The following is a 23916-nucleotide window of genomic DNA, read 5'->3' as shown; positions in this document are numbered from 1 at the left end:
CACTAACTTGGAAGATGTGTGCTGTGTGCAGGCTGGAGTTAAGGACTCAGCTTTGAGTTCAGAGACTCATACAAGTTGTTCTTTTCTCCCTGTTAGCCCAGTACTGGCCTGCCTCCAGACAGATAATGCAGCAGTCCCTTTCTTCCAATGTGTTTTTGATGCTGTCTTGGTGAGTGGGAAATGAAAGAAACTGCAATGAAAATCTGAACACAAAAGCAGAATAAAAGAAAGGAAAAAGAGAGGAATGGATAAACAGGACAGGTGAAATATGAATGATGGCTCCTTAGTTTGTAGAGCAGCCATGCATGCTTTGACCTTGTTTGAAAGATAAGCTTTTCCCTCTCTGCCCTCCCCCTGGGAACCACAGAAGGTGGAATGGAGCAGTTGTGGAAATAATAGGGAATGCAAGCAGGAGTAAGCCATTAGTGTGGCATCCTAACTCTCCATAGCCAAAGAATAGTTTAAGTAAATAGTCGTACATGAAAAGGTTTAAAGGGGAAAAAAACCCCAACAAAATAGAATTTTTGGACCCCTGGTACTTTTATTACTTTGCACTGCATGAATATAATTCTCTCAAAACTGCTCTTTGCTGCCCTCTTGTAACTACCTATATATTTGGCTTCCAAGCAGAGATGGAGGAAACAGGTTGATTAAAATAAGAAGCAGCTTGAATCATCTCCCAAAGCTTAACCAGAAAAATAGAATTTCCTGTCAGAAAATGTCATTTCTATGGAACAAAACATTTCCATATTGCAAATTGTTTAGATTTTGATTAATTTTCATTTTGAAAAGAAATGGATACTTTAAAAAAACATTCAAATGTTTTATTTCAACATTTTCAAAACATAATTTTTTTGTTTCAAAATAACTTTTTTTGCAGAGAACTTTGCAGAGAATTATGACCCTATATTATCATATAGGGTCATAATTAACATAAGACATTTCAAAATCATCAAAATTAAAATTAATTTTAGGGAGAATATTATTTCATGGAAAATTTCAAATATTTGGATTTTTGTCACAATTTGGGACAGTTTTTTTTCCCCAAAATCATTACATTGTCTACAGGACAGAAAATCTATTTTCCAATGAACTTGACTCTCAAAGTAGTTTAACAAGAGACTATAAATAACAGATTTTAGCAAATGTTACATCAATTAATTATTGGGGTGGGAGAGAGAAATTAAATCTGTTCTCATCATTGTTGACAATACCTCATGGCCAAAGGTGATCACTCCCATAGGTCAAGGAAAGTGTTGTAGATGAGTCCACTGATGGCGAAGAATGCTGATCCTTGAGCCACAGACTCTTTGGCAGATGCCACAGGTGGTGGTTAAACCACAGAGGGTCAAACCATGGATTTCTCATTCTTGTTTCCTTTCCTTCCATACCTGTAGTTTTTCTGCCTCCAAGGCAAGACAATTTTTCTTACAGTAAGATGTACCTTCTCTCACAAGATGTCACCATGTAGCTCTGTTCTGGACTAGTTTTTCCCAATTTCTGATGTCAATGCCATACTTCTTAGTATTTGCCTTGAGGGTGTCCTTGAAGCATTTCCTCTGACCCCCATGATTTGTCATTGCCTGAACTTGGAGTATAGCAGATGTTTTGGTAAATGTCCATCAGTCACATGTACACAATGCCCTATCCACTTCTTACAGAGACCACCTGAAAATCCTGGACTGCCTTTACCTCTGGAAGATCCTTGGCATAAAGTGGGAGGATTCTTGCACAAATGCCAGTGTCCTTTTCAGTGCTAACACCACCAGCATGGAAGCCCTGAAATCTGTTCTACCCACTTAACGGGCTCACCAAAGAATTTTTTACCATGCTAGTTCATGTCTCCATGAATAGATATGTGGGATGAAGGAATACTTATGATATTTTAGGTTATCTACTTCTTTACATGTATGCTTTTAGCCATTTGCTTTAAAGAAAAAAGGAAAACTGAGTGTAATCATACAGAAATGCAGTCGGAGAATCCTGTGGCAAGACAGGGATACTACTAGCTCTCTAAACCTGTGATTTTTATGGAAACAAATACTCATTACTTATTAGATATAATGTACTGCATCCAGAAATGTTTAGGTTACTAAGCAGGCTTAGGATACTAAACTAAATGTTGACAATTCAGGCAGTGCAGTCCTAACTGTTTACATGCTGCATACTTTTATCACAAAACATGTTATGACTGCCATTCTGCCCTATATTCAACCTAAGTTAAGATTTCTACATTTTCCCAAACCTTTCTGGAGTCTTGAATACTGATATCTTTTAGGAATTTTCATAATCTCATATCATTCCTGTTTTCATCTTAGAGGAAAGCCAGGCTCTTAAGGATGACATTCACCTGCATCTCAAAGACCCAGCAAGGTACCATGTAAGTTTCTCCTAAGAAATCATTGGGCTGCATGATGTGAAGATGTGCTAGCCATTTAGATAGGGATAAGTTTGGCTATCTTTACAGTGCATTTGGTCTTTCTAAAAGAAGTGCTGGAAACATGAGAATAGAAATTGCTCACACAATATATATGGCTCATGGATTTAAAACTTAAGATAGTATGATCAAGGTTGACTATGCATTCATGTGATTTTCTTTTTTGATTTTAGGAGTATGCTTTGAAGCTAATTATTTCTGTATGTACTGCTCAAAATATTAAGTCTGCCTGTATGTTGTCCTTAGTTCTATCTCCTGGAATTCTTCCCTAAACTGACCACATATCTCATTGTATAGTCCTGTGAAAAATACTGGAGGAACAGATATTTTCACTGTTATCTTTCCCCCTATTTTCACATTTTGAACCTGGTTTACAGCACTGCATATAAAATGAAAAATATTTTGTTTTCTTTTGCTTTCTCATTTTAGGTAGAATATTTAAAGACGTTTTTGTGTTTACTTATAAAAATATTCAGATGTGATTGTATTTATCAACAAAAAGTATGACAGTAAACATAATCAACAGTAAACAGTTTTCATTACTTACATAGCTAAGGTTGCATAACAGTTTCCATTCTTAACCCCATTTTCAGCATTTCGTGATTTTCTGAAGCTTTCATCCTTGGCCTGGAATTCCCCTAAGGTTGTTTTTTCTTTGGAAACTTTGACCAAGATGGCTTAATTATTTGAGTGTGAGGAAAGGGTGTATATAAAGAGAGAGATTTTCCCAATTATAAATAATGTTTATGAGTGTTTTAGATACTCTGCAATCATAGAGCCAGGAGTAGAAGGTTTAAATTTGGTGTGGAAATAAGTAATCCAAATAAAAATCCTTGAGAAGTGTCTTTAAATGTTGCACTCAAATTAACTTTTGGCTTGGCTGTGGTATGATCTTTTATGCTGTATAAATTCTTTTGCAAAGCTTGTAAAGCACTACCAAGGAGTTCTTTAGGTTTGAAAGAGCAATATATGATCACCAAGGCCACATCCAGATGACCATGGATGGTTGGTTCCCTGGGGACAACTAGTGGCTGTGCATTTTGTGCCTTTGCTAGTTGCCCCCAGGGAACACCCATACCACATGAGCTCTGGTGCGTGGCAGGTTGCCCCAGGTGGGGTAGGAGAGGTGCTGGCCCCACCAGCCTTACCTGGGGTTCTGGAGGCCTCCTGGAGCTACAGCAGTGGCGATCCTGCACCTCAGATCCTGTCTGGCAGCTGCAGTGTGGCTCTGGCTGGCCAGACTCTGGCTTTCAGCACCACATGCTGCCCCCACATGTGCCTATCTACTTTTCTTCATGCAGGTTTTTTTGACCCCTGGATATCTAGAGTTAGAAAACCCCCAAGCCCCGTGTTGCTCTTTTGCAGCACAGAGAACAGCTGAACGTGCAGTATGTGGTACCTCAGACATGTCTGCAGTGCCACATACCACACAGCCACGCTCATCCTGATGTATCCCAATAGCCTTACAGAGGGATTACCATGAGCTAAGGGAAGGAGGGGAGCATACCACAGAATCACTGCTTCTTCCTTTCAGATGTCTCTAGTTCACTTCTGTTGGCTTCCTTCTCTTCCCAATAGAAATAGATGAGAAAATTTGGCCTATGGTGGTTCCAAGAGACCAAAGAAAATGTATGACCCCATTGAAGTCAGTGGAAGTTTGCCTTTGATAATGCTAGTATTTCAATCCATGGATTTAGGAACAGATTCATTAGCATGATCCAGTTGCCATAAGTCCAGCAATGCAAAGCAGTCATGAACCTAGATGACTAGTCAGTTAAGCCAGATTTATAGATATGTAGAATTTAAGGCCAGTAGGGACCATTACAACCTCCTGATGGCTACTTTCCATAGCTGGTTCAATATGAAGCAATACATTTACCCTTAATGCTAAGAAATGAATTTTATAAGTAATATTTATGCATATTATATAGCTACATTTACTTTAGTGGGATTATAGAAGGAATGAATTTGACCCATTCCTCTTGTCACAATATAAACCTTGAGATATAATTATATTCTGAATTTCTTTGCCACTTAGAATATCTTTCATGATATAGTAAACTTTTCCCACTTTAATACATTGTTTCATTGAATGAGAATGACTAGATACTCCCACACTCTCCTCCTCCAGCTTTCCTCTGTGATACCCAAAGATTTTCATTTTAGCAGACCTTTCAGTCTTGCATCTCAACTGTGCAAAGGCACAAAAATCTTTCCATGGGTTCCTCTTCTTTTCTGATAAACACAGTATTGGAAGAGTACACAGTATACTCTGATTCCACTCTCATTTCTATGACATGGTGAAGGTAGAATATTTTAGAGATTGTCCATGTGCATTAGTCATAGCCAGGAACGATAATACACCCTGACTAGCTTCATTATCTTGACTTTGTCTTTATGAAAATGGTGAACTTCTAGTCTAAGTATAGACAGTCAAAAAGGCCAAGGATGAATCTATTCAATCTTTGCAGGTTAGTCTAAATTGTGTAGATTGAACCAATAAGCAAGGGAACAGATATTCACTTTTGATTCCAAAAATGCAATCACATGCTTGTAGTGGCCCAGGCCAGAAGCCAGGGGTGCTAGAACATGCCTCCCTGGTTGGCTGGACCAGACAGCTTGGGCCAGAGCTAGCCCACCCACCCTGTGTGTAGGGGGGGGTGGGGGAGGTGAAAAGCATCCTGGGATGCCAGGGGACTGAGAGTTAACTTGAATCTGGAGGGGATGTGGGACAAAAGTTCAATTAACTGATTTAACCTAAATCAGTTAAGTCTGATACTACATCCATCCAAGATTATCTTAAACTGGTTTCAGCCATTTTGAAAGCAGTTTATGTTCACTGAGCTTCTATTGTATCACAGATTTGAACTGGTTTCTGATCACTTTTACCAGTTTATGTGTAATTTCTGTCCCTAGCCCAAATGACTATTTAAATCAAAATGCCAAATATTAAATAGTTTCTATGTATAAGTATTACTTGTCCTGGGGAATATCAATGATAGCCATAGGGTGGAAATTAACTGACCCTTTCTGACTGGGCAGTTTGTTTGTCCGTCAGGAAAATCTGCTTCCCAGCCCTGAAGGTTTAATAGTCTTAACAGATGAACAATATGAATCATGAATCACAATTGGCCAACCTACTGGCACTATCTTGCACTTTGTTAATGCTACCACATCATTCCAAACTAGCATCACTATAAGGCTAAGTATTGTGAGCATGCCTGTCTAGATCTTATTCTGCTATAGTTAGGCCCCTGGCTTGATTATATTTACCAGGGGAAGAGTGACCTTGCACCAAAGGCAATTTTCCCTCAGCTTTTTGATGCTCCTTAAAGACTTTATAACCCAGTGAACCAGTGTTTAGATGATGATGCATAGACTGTTTTCCTGCTCATTGTCTTTACTACATTTCTTTTGGGCAGGATACATCCTATGTCCACCTCTTTTTCCTTTTCTTTCCTGCCACAAGGTCAAACTTAATGTGAAAACTGGATTACCTAATACTCCTATGTAAGGCTTTATTCCTGTTAATACTGAGGGCTGATTACAAAGTCTGTGACAGTCTTTTGATGATAATTCATTGTGGTTCCCCCCTCCCTCCCCCCCCCACTTTTTGCTGAAGTGTAATAAGTAATCCTAGTTATGTTAATACAGCTGGTGAAAGAACACACCTGGAATGATGCATCATGAAGACACAGAGGCAATCAAGTTATGGTGACAGCAGGGGTATTCTGAAGTCAAATTGTATTTTTCTGTTTCTCCAGTATCTAAGGATCCCCTTCCCCATAATACTCTTCACTGTGCCTATGCCCAACTATATTCATGTATAAACAAAGTTGGCAACTGCTTATTGATCCCGATTGTGTTTTCTAGTGAAAAAATACAACTCTCCACAACTGTTGAATAGGACCCAGGGAGACTGCTCAGGGACTCTGTGGCCTTATCTGATCTGTAATGGTTGTTCCATGGGGTGATAGAAATTTAGCACAGCTGGAGAACTTAAAAAATAATGACACACAACTATACAGCTTTATTTTATTTTTCATTCAATATGAATTTTAAAGTGCTTTACACAGAATTAAAAACAGATTTAATCATAGAACAGGTAATTTTGTTTCTTTAAGGGGAGCAAAAACATTAGAATTTAGGACTGAACTCAAGCTGGTATAAATCAAGAACAGCTCAATTGAAGTTAATTGAGTTACAATGTAAATAGTATAAAATATGTGAGAATCTGGCCCATAATGTATTTCATTTATATGTTGTCCCTTTGGCCATTAGGAGGTCAGGTAATGATTCTTTTAGAGGTATTTATTCAAAAGTCTACCACACCCTTTGAAAGAGGACTGTCTTTTGAATTTCATACCTAAAAAAGGACTAGGTCAATTGTCAAAATTGAGAGACTTTTTACCCAGTAAAAATGCAAAGTTCAAAACTTCTAGCTGTTAAACACAGCCTGTAGTAAACAAGGAAATACAGTTTCACCAAAACCTGTTGTTGCAAAAGGGTTACAATGTTTTCCCTTTCAGGAATTATTATGTAAGTAATTTTTATTTCAAAACAAAAAATATTTGTTTTTCAAAATTTTCATTGAAATTTTTGGACCTTTTTGAAACTTCAGATTTCAAATGTTAGAGCTTTTGCTTTGTTTGTTTTACTCTCCTTTTCTAATTTGATCCTTTTATTGCTCAGTCTTTTGCCAATGAATGTGACAGAATGAGTTCAAGGATCCTTCCTTTCTCTCTCTCTTTTCCAAACATGTTAATCTTTGAATAAGCTTCTAAGTTGCAAAAATAAAAATGACAAAAGAAATAAAAATATGTAAAAATACTCATAAAAATTAAAACCCTGGACATGACACATTTGATTATATTCAGTAGGCACATCTACATGTGCCCCTTACTGCACAGTTGGTGCTGCACAGTCGTTTAGTATTTGCTAAAGCAAGTATTAAATAAGTGCACAGTACCCGCTGGTACTGCGCAGTCCCAGCAGCACATGGGTCGGTTTTGACCCTACTGTGCATAAGTGGTGGCATCATGTTTAGTGCCCGCCGGTGCTACGTTGTCATAGCTCGCCACTGCGGTGATGTAACATCTTGTGTAGACATGCTCAGTGTCAAAAAGAAAAGAGAGGAAAAATGAGAAAGAAGAAAACAGAAGACATTTCAAGATGACAACATATGTCATTTGACATTGTAAAACATATAAGAAATTTAAAAATGCTTTTTGAATATCACTTTTCCAAATTCTAAAATTTGATAAGAATATTTCATAAAACACACTTAACTTGCAAGGGTTTGTTTCAGCTGTCATGGGATGGGGTCCTCAAGGGTGGCCGTGTTCTCCTAAGGCCCCTTGACCATGCCAATGGGCACCCTTAGTTCTCACCCGCCACGTGTTTGATGGAAATATAAAAATAGGGAGGCTGCCTTTAAGTCCTCTTGGACATGGTCTGATGGACTCTCTGAAGCCTGTGGGTTCCTGCATCCTTGTGGGTCCCATTTCACAGTGGGTATTTTGGGGGCACCCTAGCCTTATGGGCTATATGCATGGCACCAACCGCCCCTTTACCATGCCCCAAGCCTCACAGATGGCATTGACATTGCTCGGTCTGGGCCTGGGTATGAATTGGCCCCCTTGTCTTTCTGGGCTCTCCGCAGCCCTGTCTCTGCACCTCACTAGCACCTGGGCTCTCCGCAGCCCAAATGCCATGCCCTCTCTGGCGTCCCCACACTGCAGTGGGCCTCCAATGAGGCCTCCTCCTTCCCCAAATAGGCTCACCCAAACCACCGGTGTAATAAACAGCAAATAAAAGCATAAGCCCCTGGGCATAACATAAGAGATCAGGGTGTGCTCTGATCCTTTAAAAGGATCAGATTTCATCCCTGGCACTAAGTGTTTAGTAGGCAAGGGTATCTGTGGAGCTCATGGAGCCCCCTTAGTCCTAGGTGCAGCATATTAGGCAGTTGCAGCATCACTGGACACTTCTTCCCTGGAGGCTCTTTCCTCTCTGGCTGCTAGTGAAGAACTGCCTACCTGGCCTCAGCCCTGGGGTTTATATATGAGCCAGGCCCTGCCCCTTCCAGTCAGCTGACCGCTGGCAGGTGTGGGCCAACTGACTCATTCTGACTACCCTGGTAACCAGCTGCTGGGGCTCCCCACTCACTGCTAGGGCTCTCTCCCTAGCAGTTTCAGCTCTTTAAAGGAGCAGGGCACCTAAGTGCTCTGCGACATCAGCATAGATTCTTGTTGGAAAAAATGGCATTCAATAAAATACTTCTGTTTTATGTAACAATGTGTATGAGATGTACAATAGCTAAAATAGTTTTCTGGGACCCAGGAAACTAGAGAGAAGTTCAGTTAAGCTGAAAATAAGATGAAGTCAAGGGATAAATTCATAGAAAAGATGTCTGTATAAGTATATATAAACAATTGGAAGTTTGTCTTATGCCCACTGCTGTGGCCATTTTGTGTGAAAGGAATCAAGGGAAAGTGAAACCTTACTTTCTGCAAGATAATTGAGTGCACAAAATAAATAGACGTAAGTGTATCCATTTGTTTAAAAATACGTTTTCATCTTTCAGTAATAAAAACCTATTATGTGAGGCTCCCAGTTACCTAATGCTAAAGGTCCGATCAATTTTTAATGAAGGTTCTGTCTCCTGACTATCCAGTTATAGATGAACATCCTGCTGTTAATATCCATCCTATATTACCTGCTTGATAAAACTGATCTTTGCTTGTACACTGAATTCTATGCTTTGAATCATGTAAAACATCATTTTCCATCCAACAGCTAACTGTATTCTCAAGACATCTTGATGAGACTTGCAGCTGTTTTAAGAATCAAAGAAGTATTCACACCAGCCCAGCCTTACGGCTTTCAAAATATTTCTCAAGGCAGGATGTGACACTCCTGAGTTTTGTTAATTTTTGACACTACAGACCATTTAAGCCTCATTCATTTAGCGAGTTCTGACACACTGGCTGATCAATATAAAACTAGGAAAAACCAGTGTGTTGTGTTTAATTCCCTGGTGCTGCATGAAGAATTGTCAGTTTAAACCAGACACTGAGGTCACCAAATAAATTGCATTTTTCTTAAAGAAGCACCTATTATGAGCAAGCCAAACTTCTATATTTGGATGAAATCCCATGAATTTGTATTATAAGGCAATAGGCCATATTCATGTTTTTTGTGCTTACTGCTTGTGTAGCTTAACGTTACAGCTGGAATTAGAGACAGAATTTAGAAGCAGCAGTCTTGTTAATGTTTCTTTATCACTTACTGATATCCTATGTGCTGATAAAGTAAAGTTATATCACCCGGCAGGTGAGCAAATTGATGCCTCTTGTCTTGGTGATTACATGAGGATTCATAGATGCTGTGGGCATCTTTCATTGTTTGTGTTGCACTTAGCAGCAGTAGGTTGTGTCTATCTATAATTCTACATCACATGCACTAAAAGCTTGGCATTAATCACTGAGAATGGTTTCCCTAAAAATGTTTCTTTTCATTGTTTTATAAAGTTTATCATGATCTCTGGGAAAGGATTAAAAGCTGAAATATTTATTCCAAAATCCAAAATATTTTGATTTTACTACACCACAGTAGTATTTCATTCTCTTCTTAAGGCTGGGTTCCAAGGTTAAATCATATTGCTTATGGTATACCACAATATCCCCAACAGATGCAGGGTGCCATGGGGGTCATATAACTACTGTACCTCAGAGAAGACAAAGGCCAGCTGAAGATAATGTAGATATACAGGCCACTAGATAATGTAGATATACAGCAATTGAACCACAATTCCTAAAAGGTATCATGATGGCATAAGTTAACTGAAATATTTTATTTGGGGGCTTTTTTTTCAATAAGAAAATCTAAATTTTTAATGAAGAGCAGAAACTTTTTGTAAAGAGAAATAATTATTTGATTTTTTAAAGTTTGTCATAGAAAACATTATTTCATGAAAATGTTACTGTTTTATCTCTCAGGATGCTACAGATGTGAAAAAAGCCAACCCCAGCACTTTAAGTTTGGCTTGCCCCACACTGAGGGCAGCGGATGCCCAGAAGAGGCATTGCATAGTTTTGCCTGGCTTGCCCAACATCTGTACACCTCATGCACTTCAGTGGGGCTTTTTTGTGTTTTTATTTAACAACTGATTGAATCCACTTTTAGAAAAAAGTGCCAAAAAGTCCCACTGAAGTGCCTGATCTATACAGACACTAGGGAGCTAGGTCAAACTAATGCACTTCCAGTAAAGCACTGTTTGTTTGTTTTTTTCCACATCTGTCAGCAGCCTCAGTCTATCTGACAACTTTCAGCTGTTCCTGCAGAGGATACAATATTCTTAATATAGCTCAGGTTTGGCCAACCTGAGGCACAGTTGCCAGAAATGGCAAGGGCAGCTTCTCTTTGTGGCGCACAGCAAATCAGGGAAGGGATAGACAGCATAGCAGCAGGGAGCAGAAACAAGTGCAGTAGATCAGGCAGGATGCACAGGGCAGGAAGCAGAAAACAGAGATCGGACATGGTGGGAAACAGAAGCAGAGCAGCAGATTGGGCAAGGGAAAAGGACTGGAGTGGCAGTTGAGGAGGGCACGGGGCTAATTCGTGGCATACCTGCCAAAAAGTTTGGTTCCTAATGGTATAGACAAAACTGATGGCACTGCTTATGCTTAAGATCCTCTGACACTTCTCATTTTTAGAGCTTATTCTGACCTGTTTAACAGATTGGCAAAACTTTTTGCCATTTGGACTGGATTGTTTCATATCACATCTATTTAATATAGTTTTTAATGTGTTTCGGCTAAACAAATTAATCCATTTCTCAGAATGTAATTCAGAAGAAAAGACATTGTTTTATCCCATATTAAATATTCATACAGCTGTCTTGTTGAGAAGCTCTACCATTTCCATGGTTTGGCGTAGGGTCTTGAAATTAATAGTTGCCTGGGTTTTGCATCAGGACATGTCTTTTGCTGCCCATGAGAACACTGACCTAAATTTGGCCAAGTTTTGAGCCTGTGGAGCCAGGGTGCTGTGCTGAAGGGTGACTTTTCCAACCAGCACCATATGGCAGCTTGACAACTCCATAGCCTCTGAGCTGTGTAGCAGAGCTGGGCTTCACAGCCCCTGAGCTGTCAGGAAGAGGGTCTCTCCTCTGTCACTTGGGCAGCAGCAGTGGAGCACAGCCTGAGTCACGGAGCATCTTCAAAAAACAGGGCACACTGGGATGCTGAAGGGCACCCCTAGATCCCCAGTTGATTTGGGAGTTTCGATTTTGTCAGATGCACTGCAGATTTCCATATCTGCCATTTTTTTAAAATGGCTGAAGGGCTGTGTGCACTTGTTTGCAGTGCATTTCAACTAATTTCACCAGTTGAAAAGTAATATTTTGTATGCATGCATAAAGACCAACTTGTTCAGAGAGGCATAAGCTTTTGTAGGCAACAGCCAACTTGATCAGATGCTAGTAGGCTGTCACCTATGAAAACTCATGTCTCTGAAGAAGCTTGTCCTTAAAGTGCCACCTTGCCCTGCCTTCTGCCTGACTTCGGATCTGGGTTTTAGGTCCAACTTACATTGAGGGGATTCAAATCTAAAGCACTTGCTTCCCAAACTGGCTGACTGTGGACTTAGGTTGAGGCTGGGGGGTGGGGGGAGTGGCCTTCTCCAACCTTCCTGGTGCAGGTAGCCCACTGGGCCATCAAGAATATGAAATTCAATGGGCCAGAAGTAGAGCAAGCATGAGGAAGTGTGTGTCTCTCACCTTGGGTTTATGACACTCCTACAAGGAGAGGGGAGTTCTGGATTCTGGTCCTTGCTTCTTGGGTTATTTCTGATTTTAACTGGTGATTCCCTAAAGTAAAAGAAAACACCATCCAGGAAGTGTGTGACTGTGATGCATAATGGTTAGGGTACTTCCTTGGGAGGGGAAATCCTGGTTTCTGGTCCCTGCTGCCAGAACTATTTACTTGGATTTTTCTATATGATTTAAGTACTTCATTATACTTAAATCCTGCATAGGCAGTTTAACACATGGGCAAATGGGGAGGCCGCCAAATACTTACATTTTTTTCTTTTTAAGGAAAATGTTTCATGTTCCAAGCCAAATCAGCCAAATCAATTCCCAATCCATGAATCATTCAAGAACCATATGTGGCCTTACTACCGGCAAACATCCTCTACCCACTCCTGGGGCTTCAGATGCTTCCAAATCATTTGGCGGGCATCCTAAATGCAGGCCCAAGCCCGGAGGCTTGGGGTTTGGATGCCCCTGAGTTTCACTTGCCCTCAGCCATATGGCTGCAGGAGCATGCTAGGGAGGAGTCTCTGATTTCCATAAAGTGGGTGTAAAGCCAAGATCTTCCACTGGAAATAGAAGTGGCGAGATATATATATATATATATATATAGGTTGAGGTTTGTGTATCTGTATATCAGGAAGATCCTGGATTTCCACAGGGCATTCCTAAAGCACAACATGAACTGACTGAAGCAGGCCAACAGGCTCTATAGTATTTCACCTGCTAGGTAAGTATGCTTGGGCTCAGTGTTGACAAGTATATGATAATTATTTTTCAATGTTGACCCAGTTCTCATTCACTTACTGCTCTGTTAGAGTGAGCAATATAAAACAAATAAAAAGACTTATTTGCATGCTTATTTGCACACTGGGAGATATACAAACAAGCATGCAAATAAATCCTCTTGTTGTTTACTTTACAGGCAGTCCTTGGACTTATGACACAATTGGTTCCTGAAAACCAGGTCTTAAGTCAAAATGTCGTAACTCGGAACTGATTTTCCCATAGGAAACAACGTTATAAATGGGGAAATGGTTCCTGAACCAAGGCCTGATACCCTATTTCCACCAAAAAAACCCCAGAATTTTGTACTCAATTAATTATAGATGAGTAATATAGCTATATAATGCATTTATATTGTAAATAGCAATCATATTGATTTGGAAGAACTTATTTGAGGTGACTTTGTTGGACTTTTTATGGGCTCTTGGTTGAACTTTTTAAAGGGTTCTTGGCTAGAGTCTTCTCAGGAGTCTTGGCTGCAGGGTTTTCTGGAGCCTTGTCTGCTTTCTTAAAGAAAGTGTCCAAGGAAGTTTGGACAGAAGTTCTCCAGGAAGATGGGCGATACAGCGAACTTGTTTGCTCACATGGCATGGTGTGGCATGGTGTGGCATTGGATCAAACATGAAGTTGAAACTGATGTCAGAAAGTCAAGACAGGGTGTCAGTTTAGAAACGTTGTAAGTGCCATTCATTGTAACTTGAAACGTTGTAAGTCAAGGACTGCCTGTATATTACTCACTGTAACTCACCAGCGAGTAAGCGAGAACTGGGTCTCATACCCCTGCAGCACCAGTACCTGGAAGAGAAGTGGTTCTTTCTTCTATTGTAGCTTAAGTTCCCCAATCATCTTCTCTTGTTGGCTCAGATCAAATGTAGTCCTATGCTTGTCTGGCAAGAGAAACATTGTGACCACTGAGGCAGTCTTCTTAGTTGCTCCTGGGGAAGACTACTCTCCTGGCATGGGGATAGTACCTGCCAAGGTAATGTACAATAAACCTCCTACTTAGCTGCTAGAGTGGGAAAGCCTTGATTTTATGTCCACTTTCTGAAAATGGGAGACCTCTCCCTGGTTTGCCCCTAGGACCTTATGGCTGAAGGCAAGCAAAACTTGGGGTCATTCAAACCCCAAGCCTCTGGGCCCGGGCCTGCAAGTAGGATGTCTGCCAAATGTTTTGGAAACAGCTGAAGCCCCAGATGGGGCTAGTAGTAGGGCCACTTATGGTTTTGGACTGACTCTCGGATTTGGAATTTGTTTTGGCTAATGTGGCTTGGAATATGGAAAATTAAAAAAAAAAAAAGTTCCCCAATCATCTTCTTGTCCTAGGCCCTAAAAAGTCTAAATCTGCTTCTGTGTTTAGTTTACTACAAACTCAGTTTGGATCTGCCCCATGTCTGTTCCTGTTGATGAGTTCTTAAACAGAGAAGGTACTTTGCAAATGGATTCCTATCCCATTACCTGGACTAGATTTTTAGACCTCTATGTCCATCAGTGGGTTAACTACTCTGTCCTCTTGGATCCTTTCAACTTACCTTTTCCTCTCTTAGCAGCATCCCTTCCTTTTTCTCCTTCTTTCTCTATCCTTTGTATTTAAATGACTTAATTACTTTCTATTTATTACCCCTAACCCTTTCATAGCATCTGACAAAGTAAACTGCAGCCTCTGAAAGCTCCTGCTTCTCTGAAAGAGTCAGTCTATAAGGTGCTACACTGCACTGCCTTATGGTGGGATGGTAACCCATTTAAGCACAACACTTCTCAAACTTTACAGCCACTTTATGGCTTTGTCACTTTGTCTCCATCTAACCAAGGCTAAGGAGGGAAGGCTGCATGGAGGAAACTGGAAAGAAGTCTGACTTAAATTATACTTGTTTTCTGCCATCCCTTTAACCACTGCCCAAGTAACAAAAACCTTTGAGAACGCTTCTGACTGCAAAAAAGAAAAGCAGAATTCCTCCATTGTGATGATAAAACAAGGAGATGCTTTTGGGTGCAAGGATGTATTTCTGTGTCTCATCTCAGAGTGATTATGCTTAGGTAGTGAATGTGTATAATTTTTTGTGTTTCTTTGTGATTACCTGTATGCATGTGGTTTGTATATGGTAGACGTGACAGTATGCTCCATGGCTCTGATTTTAAGGTTTTCTCTCTGTGCGTGGTATCAATCTTTAAAGTCCTTTCTTTAATAGAGAAGGAATATTTAAACAACTTAAAGAATCACCAGACAACTTCCAGTCCTCTCATGTTATAGGCAAATGCCTCATGTGCATGTTAATCTAATGAGTTTCCTGCTGGTGAGAAGAGTTTTGCTGTGGCTGTGATCACTCACTGCAGGAGCTTTCGCTTCAGGTTTTTGATTAATGAGATCACATGAGGGAAAGGTGTGCAAACAAAATAAAAACAAATGAACAAACAAACAAAGATTGATCTGATCCTCTCAATAAAAATCACAAAGCACTTCCCTTCTTGACAGCTAAGAACTTTCCTATATAAATACTTCCCAAAATTATAAGCAGATGTAAGTGCAATAATCACTTTTCATTTTCCTAACCAAGGCTGAATAAGGGGGCTGAATGGCAAATACTGTTACCAAGGAAAACTGATTCAGATTGTCAATAAAGTTTCATTTCCCTGTCATTCCTCCCCACTCAAAGGCTTGGGGAAGGAAAACTATTTATTTAAGGACCCCAAAAATGTAAGATCCAGTTTTTATCGTTATTCTGCTCAGTTGTTTCTGAGAAATGAAAACAATTTCAAATCTATTCATATTAAAAATGAGTATTACAGCCACCAAGCTCTTTAGATATAGGGAAAATAAAGAGATTTACACAAAACAGCATCCAAGACCTGAGGTTTTTGTAGGTTTATTTCTCTATAATGAGAAGCTCTTTCTGTAAATCATAAATTGAGCCATGTTGGCAGCAAGATTGCCCCCACCCCAATCTTTTTAAATGACATTGTTTTAGGTAAAGTGACTCCTGGAGACAGCTCCTTATCTCCTTAAAAAAGACCTAGCTCCTGCCCTGCAACCAGGCAAGAAAGCTCAAGGAAGTGCAAAAATAAATGATGCTGGCTCAGGGGGCTCTCCCCCTCCCTCCCCTTCTCTGCCTTAGCAACTTCCTCTCATACAACTGCTAATTTAACAGTCAGAAGGGAAATGAAGTTTCATTAATTCCCTCCTCTTGAGTCTCTCCAGGTAAAGAGAGTAAAGTGAAAAGTATCAATTCTAGTGCAGATGAGAAGCTCTGTGGAGGGAAAAGAACCCCATGACAATTCAATTACTGAACATCTCAACTCTCAAAAAGTTTTATTGCTTTTACTGTATAGGAACTTTCAAGAAATGCTGCCCCCCACCACAACTGCAGCAGTCTTTCTTCCCCTCCCTTCTCCTACACACTCATCTAGGAGAGACAAGGGAGAGAGTAAGTAGTCCATTGTTCCACAAGCATGCCCCAGTGCAATGCCTGGGGTAGTGAATCTTTTTCAGAAAAAAGGAAAAAGGTAACAGCTGGGTTTAACTAACTAATTTTGTCTCCCCTGTATTTTACTGCCTATTGCATGGATCTAGTAGTTTGTGCTGCTGTGGTCCTGAGCCGTGCCATGTTCTGGAATCCTTTGTCATGCTTGTAACAGATGGATGTACTCTGTGCTGTGAAATTTAGGGAGCTGGGTGCAAAAAGTAACCATGATCCATGTTCTTGTATCCAGCTGTGTGTGGCATTGTGGCACAGAGGTTGCTATACTTTTTGGCACACTGTTACCAATGGGGTATGTTGTTTATTTAGACAGGAGTTAAGATGCTCAAGGACAAAAATTGGCAGGACACGGGAGGATTTGTGTTCCAGATTTATATTTTTGCAGATCTGCGTTGCCAAGGCATTGCATATTTAGGAATTTTTGGTGCACTAGTAGGGGTTGGCCATTTCCTATTTTAGGTAGTAGGATTTGTGGGGAAGGGCGGCTTGTGCACAAAGACTGGCAGGATCAAGCAGGATTTGTACCTTTCTCTCAAGACCCAGTTTTTAGGCACAACCCAGATAATACACTAATGAGTAAGGGTGTATGCCTAAAGTATGCTGACTCTTTCAAACCTAAGGATGTTTCTATGCCTAAGAGGTGTTCTGATTGCTCAGGGGAGCTTGAACAGACACAAAAAACACAGTCTCCTATGCTACAAAACACAGGGGCTCCATCTCCTGTCTCCGAGCCTAAGAGGGAAGAAAGAGCCGCAACTGGAGAGGTGGGTGTAGGGTAGAGGGGGTGGGGGAGAAGAGAGTCAGTTTCACTCTTTGTCACTCCTCTGAATTGGGGGCGGAGGAAAGAGAAATCCATTGTGGAAAGCTATAAAAAGTAAAGGGGGCAGAGAGAGACCAGAGCAGGCAAGAGACTGTCAGAGAGCAGTGTGTGTATGTGTGTGTGTGCGTGCGAGTGGGTGTGTAGATCTGTGCTAAAGAACACTGTGAGATTGCCTAGATGTCTGTCTGTCTGTTCCTGCCTGTGTGATCCTGACTCCAGATATAGAGCCGAACGCCTGGAGCCCCTCACCCCAGCACCAACTAGTTTGGAGGAGGAGAAGGCGAACGTGTTCTTTCACAAACACTGGCTACAGAGGCTGAGGCTTAAGAAAGAAAAAAGAAGGAGGGGAATAAAAAGTAGAGAGAGAGAGAGAAACACAACTAAGCCCAGCCCTTGTCGGTGCTGCCTGGATTGGATCTGGTTTGAGTTTTCTCCCTGCTGACTTGTGTAGCAAGAGAGGAGTGGAGGGAAATAAGTAACTGACTCTTCCTCTGAAGCTTAAGCAAACCTGCTGGGTGATTCCACTAGTGGGAAGCTTCCCTGGGTGCAGTTGCTTCATAGTTTATTGCTCCCAGTCACTAAAGAATTTCCTGCACTTCTCAAGAATCTGAAGGAAAAAGCCATCACTTCACATGATCTGATAGTTGCTTGTTGCCTAGAGACTTTATACCATTTTTTCAGGGGATTCGTTTTTCCTGGTCTCTCCTACCACAGCAGTTTCTTGAGCGTGTGGCATTGAAATCTATTGAATTGTTTTGTTAACAACTGTAGGATAAACATTTTTTTTTCCTTTTTTTATCTCTTGTTGCTTTATTTTGTTTGATTTTTTTATTTAAAAAAATCCCTTTTTGGGGTGGGGGGAGATGATCGTGCTGATGTGGAATAAGTGCTCCTGCTGTCTCCTCTTACTAGCCGCGGTCCTGATGGTGGAGAGCTCCCAGCTAGACAGCTCCAGCTCTAAGGTGAACTCCATCAAATCCACCCTGATGGGGGAGGCTCCAACACAGGCAACCAACAGATCTGCAGGCATCCACCGGGGACTGACACTTGGTAGCACTAAGAAAGGAAAAATCCTAGAGCAGATGGGAAAACCTCCAAAGCACTATCACCGGCAAGGAGAGGTAGGACACAATTCATATACATATATCTGTCTGTCTGTCTATCTGTCTCTCACATCTGCTTCCCTTTGGTCTAATGTTCATCTTTACTGTATAAAAAGAGTGAGACTTTAAACTCTCCTCTTTATAGACTTTTTCTTTCAAAATGAAATTAATTCACTTCATTGGAAGTTCTCTGAGACTGCATGCTATTTCCAAAGGAATAGGTAAAGAAATCAAGTTGGTAAGATTTTGAACCTTTTGTTTCTCTTAAAAGTATCCAAAATTGACTAAGGAATGCAGTAATTATTGGTCATTATTATTTTGAGCATTTCTTTGCTGGAACCTATCAGAAAGACTGTTGGAAATAAAGCAACAAATAATACTAAGCCATAAAGGATTATGTTGCTGGCTCTTTGTTTGGCACAGTAAGTAATGTGTGTTGGATTAGATGATGCAAATCAGACACAAAGTGGAAAAATTTGTGATAATATGAAGATGAAGCAAAATCCCTCATAAAAACACAGCTGAAATAATCTTGGGTGAAAGTGTAAGAACAAGGATCAGAAGGTTTGCTATATACCAATACTTTAGTAAAATGCTTGGGCATAATTATCTGGCATCCAAAAGAGAGTTCCCACACTGTAGTCTGGGGCAGTCCAGAATGGTACTTTTCTCTGGTTATATTCAGGTTGGGGACTGGGGAAGAGAAAAACATCCTTAGAGACTGGTGGGGACTGGAATTTGAATAGAAGGGGGAAAAAGGTTACGGAAATAAGATGGAAGCCTGATTTGGTTGTAAATTCATCTTTCTTTCTCCTCCCTTCTGCTTGGATATTCAGAAGTCCAACAAAACCAGGTCTGTTTTCATTTCTCCTGTGTGATAAACTATAAAGTAATAGTGTAAGTCATCAGCCCTCTTTCAGCCCCTTCAGATCTCAACTTAAGAGGTACAAATGCTATACAGCAGAGTGATGGTAAAAGAGGAAGAGCTAGAGTATGCCTTACTTTGCTATGGAATATATTGATGTTCATGCTGTGAGGCACTATTATCAATTCCAAATACAGCTGCTTTTCATAATGAATAGACAGAGCTGTGGCAAGGGAGCAACATTCAGCACTGAAAAGGCTGAATGCCTGAAATGTCTCTGTCCTTTACATGTTTCCCTTGAAAGCAAGAGTGAAGCCACAAATACAAACAATTAGCTTAATTCGTTAAGTATTTCAGATTGTCTTTCAAATAATTAGATGTTGCTATTTATTGAGTGCATACAAAACTATCAGTGTGTTTGGTTTTTTTAGCTACATTTGTTTATTTGTGGCTCCTTTCTTTATCCCCTCCTTGCCTTTATATTTCATGCAGAATTTGGTGGCTTTTCTTACCTCCAAGCAAAAGTTTAGTAACTTATGCCATAGAGAAGTCCACAGTCAGTGAAATAATTTCAGTCTTAGCTACTTTGAATTTATCAGGAAATAAGAGAATATGAGAATAATTCCTAAACAGAATTGCTATGGTGAAAATAAAGGACCATCATACACTTTGTGATGTACCTTCGTTTTTTCACTATTAATATTCTGCCACCTGAACTCCCACTGAATACTATCCTGCTCTTTGAGCAGTCCCTTTACTTTCAGTGTGACTCTGTGGAGTAATAAATTATACAGTGGGAGTAAAAAAGAGGGAGTCTTGCCTTTGGGCTAACTCTCATGTGCATCTTCATCAACCATGTTTACAGTGATAAAGGCAACTATAAAACAACGGGTCCCACTGAAATCAATGGGACTGCACACATGAGTAGGAGTAGCAAGTCTAGACTATAACTTGCTAATCTGAATTATGCATTCATTCACAATGGATCTCTCTTATTTTTGGCATGAATTAGAAAAAATCTACTACAATGCTTACTCAGACATGCATTTATAATATCCATTAAAGAAAATGCTACTTAGTTTACAGGCTTTTTTCTTAAAGAACATGAACTGAAATCATATCACCTTGGCCAAAATCCACGCATCTGTATGGGGTCTCAGTAAGTTCAGTGGGGCTACTTGTGTGAGAAAGTTGAATAAAATTTAACCCAGTGGTACCCATTTCTGCACTCTACTCAGGCAAAACTCCCATGAGAAGCCACAATATTTTTGCCCAAGTGAGGAATAAAGGACCAGATTGAGTGCTGGGGTAATGCATACATTTAGTTTCTCTCAGCGGGGTCTCCTGCACATTTGTGGCTTCACCACTTGGTGTAGCAGTGGATAGCTATGATAATATCTGAGATTTACAACAAAAAATCCTTAGACATTATTTTTTTCTTTCCTACTGAAGCCAGATAATTAAAGCAGTAAAAAAGTAACCTTGCGATAGTAGTTCATTTTTGTTGGCATTTGTAGTTTCAAAACTAGTAAGCTGCTACATTTCCAAACAATGGTTTTGTATATCACAGCCAATTATGACATGATATTTTAACAATTGTATTTAAATCAAGCCTTATTAGATTAGTACCGTTCTTTGATTTGTTTAGACTATAAGACAATGTATAAGAAACACAGCATGTTGTTTCTTAAAAGAGCAGAGCTCCCTAGTTTTTTTCTCTCCAACATTTTCTGCCTTAATGAGATTTATATTGACATAAAAATTGCAGCATCTTTTATTTTCTTAGTATGATTGAACTTCATAACTTGTATACACATAGCTTTGGTATGGAAGTAGGGTATAAGATACAAAGCACAATTAATGAAGCTCTGCCTTTGGTATTATGACAGATATAGAGCGTGAGGTTAATTCTCTGCTGATGGACACTGGCAGATATCAGTTGCACAAAATTCTGCCAGTCTTCACCAGCAGAGGAGTCTCCACCATTCTCTACTAGTGATTTGTCCCAGGGAACAATAGCTGATAATTAGGGATAAGATGGGGGGAGAGGGGAGGGTTATTGATTAGATCAATATGCTCCTGGAGTGTTTTATATGTGCATTTATTTAATGAAACATCAGGGTTGACTCCAGAGCCTTTCATCAGTTCAAGAAATGGCTGTAATAACCCATGGTTTCTTTGGAATGTTGATACATTTTTCACCAGTGGTTAATGCTTCATAATGCTTCTGCTTAGAAAGGAATTATCCAGTACACCTCTTTTTTTCTGGCAAAACTCTGATCAAAATTATTGGGGATATTCATATGAGCAATGATTTGGCTTTATACAGGGGCAATTAGGGTAAAAGAAAATTTGAATAAATTTTAAAAAGTATGCCTATATGATAAGCATTATTTCAGTTCTATCCTTACTCACTTTAAAAATAGCCATACTTTTACTGCTTTGCAACAGTAGAGATGAGAGAATGCAGAATCGCTAAATAAGCTCTTCCTCAATCTCTGTCACTTGTCATCTTAACTCCACACAAATTATTTGTTGTTTACCACCTTCTCAAAGCTGTGTAAAATGTTCACAGCATTCCCACTACAGAAAAACATGCAAATAGGGTGGTCGTGTGCTCGTCAGTAAGGACCTGATTCTGTCTTCCTTGTTCACGTAAAAAATCTTACAGCATAAATGAAGGTAGCAGAATCAAATTTACTGCTGATCTTTAGGGGTCAATGAAATCAATTGAACTTCCTGTACATGTAAAGTGTTCAGGATCAGGACCAAAATGCTTAGTGTTAGAACGCTCCATTTTTAAGAGACCTATGATATGTCATCTACTTCCCTCACTTTCCTTTTCAATTCTGCTTCAGATGAATTAATTCATTGCACAGCTAACATTCTAATAGTTTTGCATCCTTTAGAAATGATAGTGAATTTATAACCTTTACAATGCACTAATTTGAATGGTGGGTGAAGTATGCCTAATTAGAAGTACTGGCATTTGAATTTTCTCAACTGTGTATCAGGTAACACTGGCAAAACTACCTTCCCTGTGCTGTCTCTCAGTGATCTGGGAGGTTCACTTTTAAAGGGCAAAAGTCCTCTTACCCTTATTCGTGGCTGAAAACAATAAACTTTCCTTCTCCTGCTTCACCAAATTACCAAGTGTATGCTTCTTTCTGGGTCCTAGTGATTCTTCATTCCCTCCCCTTCAGCTTCCACCTACACTAATTACATATTTGTCCTTCCATCTGGTTCAAATCCTTTGCTGTCTTGGATCCACCTCAAGCTACATTTTATGTCTCTTTATTAATCCATAGGTCCCAGTGGCCCTCATCCTTCCCTAGCCGCCGCTATAGAGCCCGTCTCCTGATTCTTCTTTCCTTCCGCATGATTCTATCTCTCTCCAAGCTGCCACTTTTCCAACTGTTGCTGGCACTTGCATTGGATGCCGAATAGCTCTTGGCTGTTTCTCTGCTCCTAACTCCATCTCCCCCTTCCATGAGTGGGCCATGGGTGGGACATCCTTGTTGGTGAGGGTATGGATGGGGGCTCTAAGCAGGTAGTGAAAAAGTGACAAAAGACTGAGATGGGGTTAAAAAACTAGAGAAGAGAGCAAAGGAGCAATTTTCTGGGCAAAGAAGATACTAAGTTTGGAAGAAGGGAGTTGAGTGAAAAGATAGGAGGAATAACGAAAGTAGAAAGACAAGACCGGTTGAAACCACTCAAGACTTTGTGGGTTCAGAAGAATTTTGTTTATTTGATTAATTTACCTGTTTTTATTTTTAACTCTGAGCACTGAATCAAATTTGGGCCAGGAACCTTGAGCCTGCTCAGACCAAAACAAGAGATTAAGTTTTACCTAGGCTACATCAAAATGGCCATATTTGCCACAGTTCTAATACTCACCACTTCCACATGAGTGCTTTCTGAACAGACTACTCAGGACATACTCCTCAGGATAAATATGTTAGAAAATGCTAAAATGAGGTTTCATAGTAGCAGGCAAGTAAAGCAGCATGAGATTCAGTAATTGACCACAGTATCCTGAAAACAAAGCAATGAAAGGCACCACAGACACCAGAAATGTAACCACACTATCTTGAATAGCTAGCAACCAAGACAGTACCAATTATTTAACCACAAGATCAAGGATAATTTAACTATAGTACCCAGAAATTACATCCAGGAATTATAATTTTATATAAAAAACTAGAGTTACTAGCATCCCTAACAGCCACCAAGGAATTTATTCTTTTCTCTTGTCTTTTTCTGTCTGTAATCTCAGACACTGGCTTGCCTAGTGGCAGCAGTCTTGGTAAGTGGCCATGCAGGGTTTCCTTCTCTATTAGAAAAATAAGCACCACTTATTACCCAGTTTCAGTGTTTCACTTTGAGTCTCCTTTAGTTTGTTTTTATTGTTTAATTTGTTTGGAGAAAACCTCCCATAAAGTAGGTTTATTACAATTGCTGTATTTATAGTTAAAGTGACAGAAGCACTTAGAAGGTCATCAATTACAACCGGGACTCAACTGCACTACATGCTGTACCAATATACAGGAAGAGAGAGCCTCTGCCTTAAATATCTAACAATATCAAGGAGAACACAGACAGAGGAAAGTGAAAGAGT

At 39.9% G+C, this 23916-nt stretch overlaps 1 protein-coding gene across 1 annotated transcript in view; it reads left to right on the top strand.

Annotated features, from left to right (window-relative positions):
• Positions 1 to 17429: 17429 nt before the first annotated feature.
• DKK2 (dickkopf WNT signaling pathway inhibitor 2) overlaps positions 17430 to 23916 on the top strand; it is a 79100-nt gene continuing 72613 nt past the window's right edge. Inside the window, exon 1 of the mRNA XM_025212775.1 lies at positions 17430 to 18451. Within this exon, the coding sequence (XP_025068560.1) occupies positions 18194 to 18451 (258 nt within the window). The 5' untranslated portion in view covers positions 17430 to 18193. The remainder of the gene's footprint in view (positions 18452 to 23916) is intronic.

The sequence above is a fragment of the Alligator sinensis genome, unplaced genomic scaffold, assembly GCF_000455745.1.
Source record: "Alligator sinensis unplaced genomic scaffold, ASM45574v1 scaffold66_1, whole genome shotgun sequence".
NCBI lineage: Eukaryota > Metazoa > Chordata > Crocodylia > Alligatoridae > Alligator > Alligator sinensis.
This window is presented reverse-complemented; position numbering and strand designations above follow the sequence as displayed.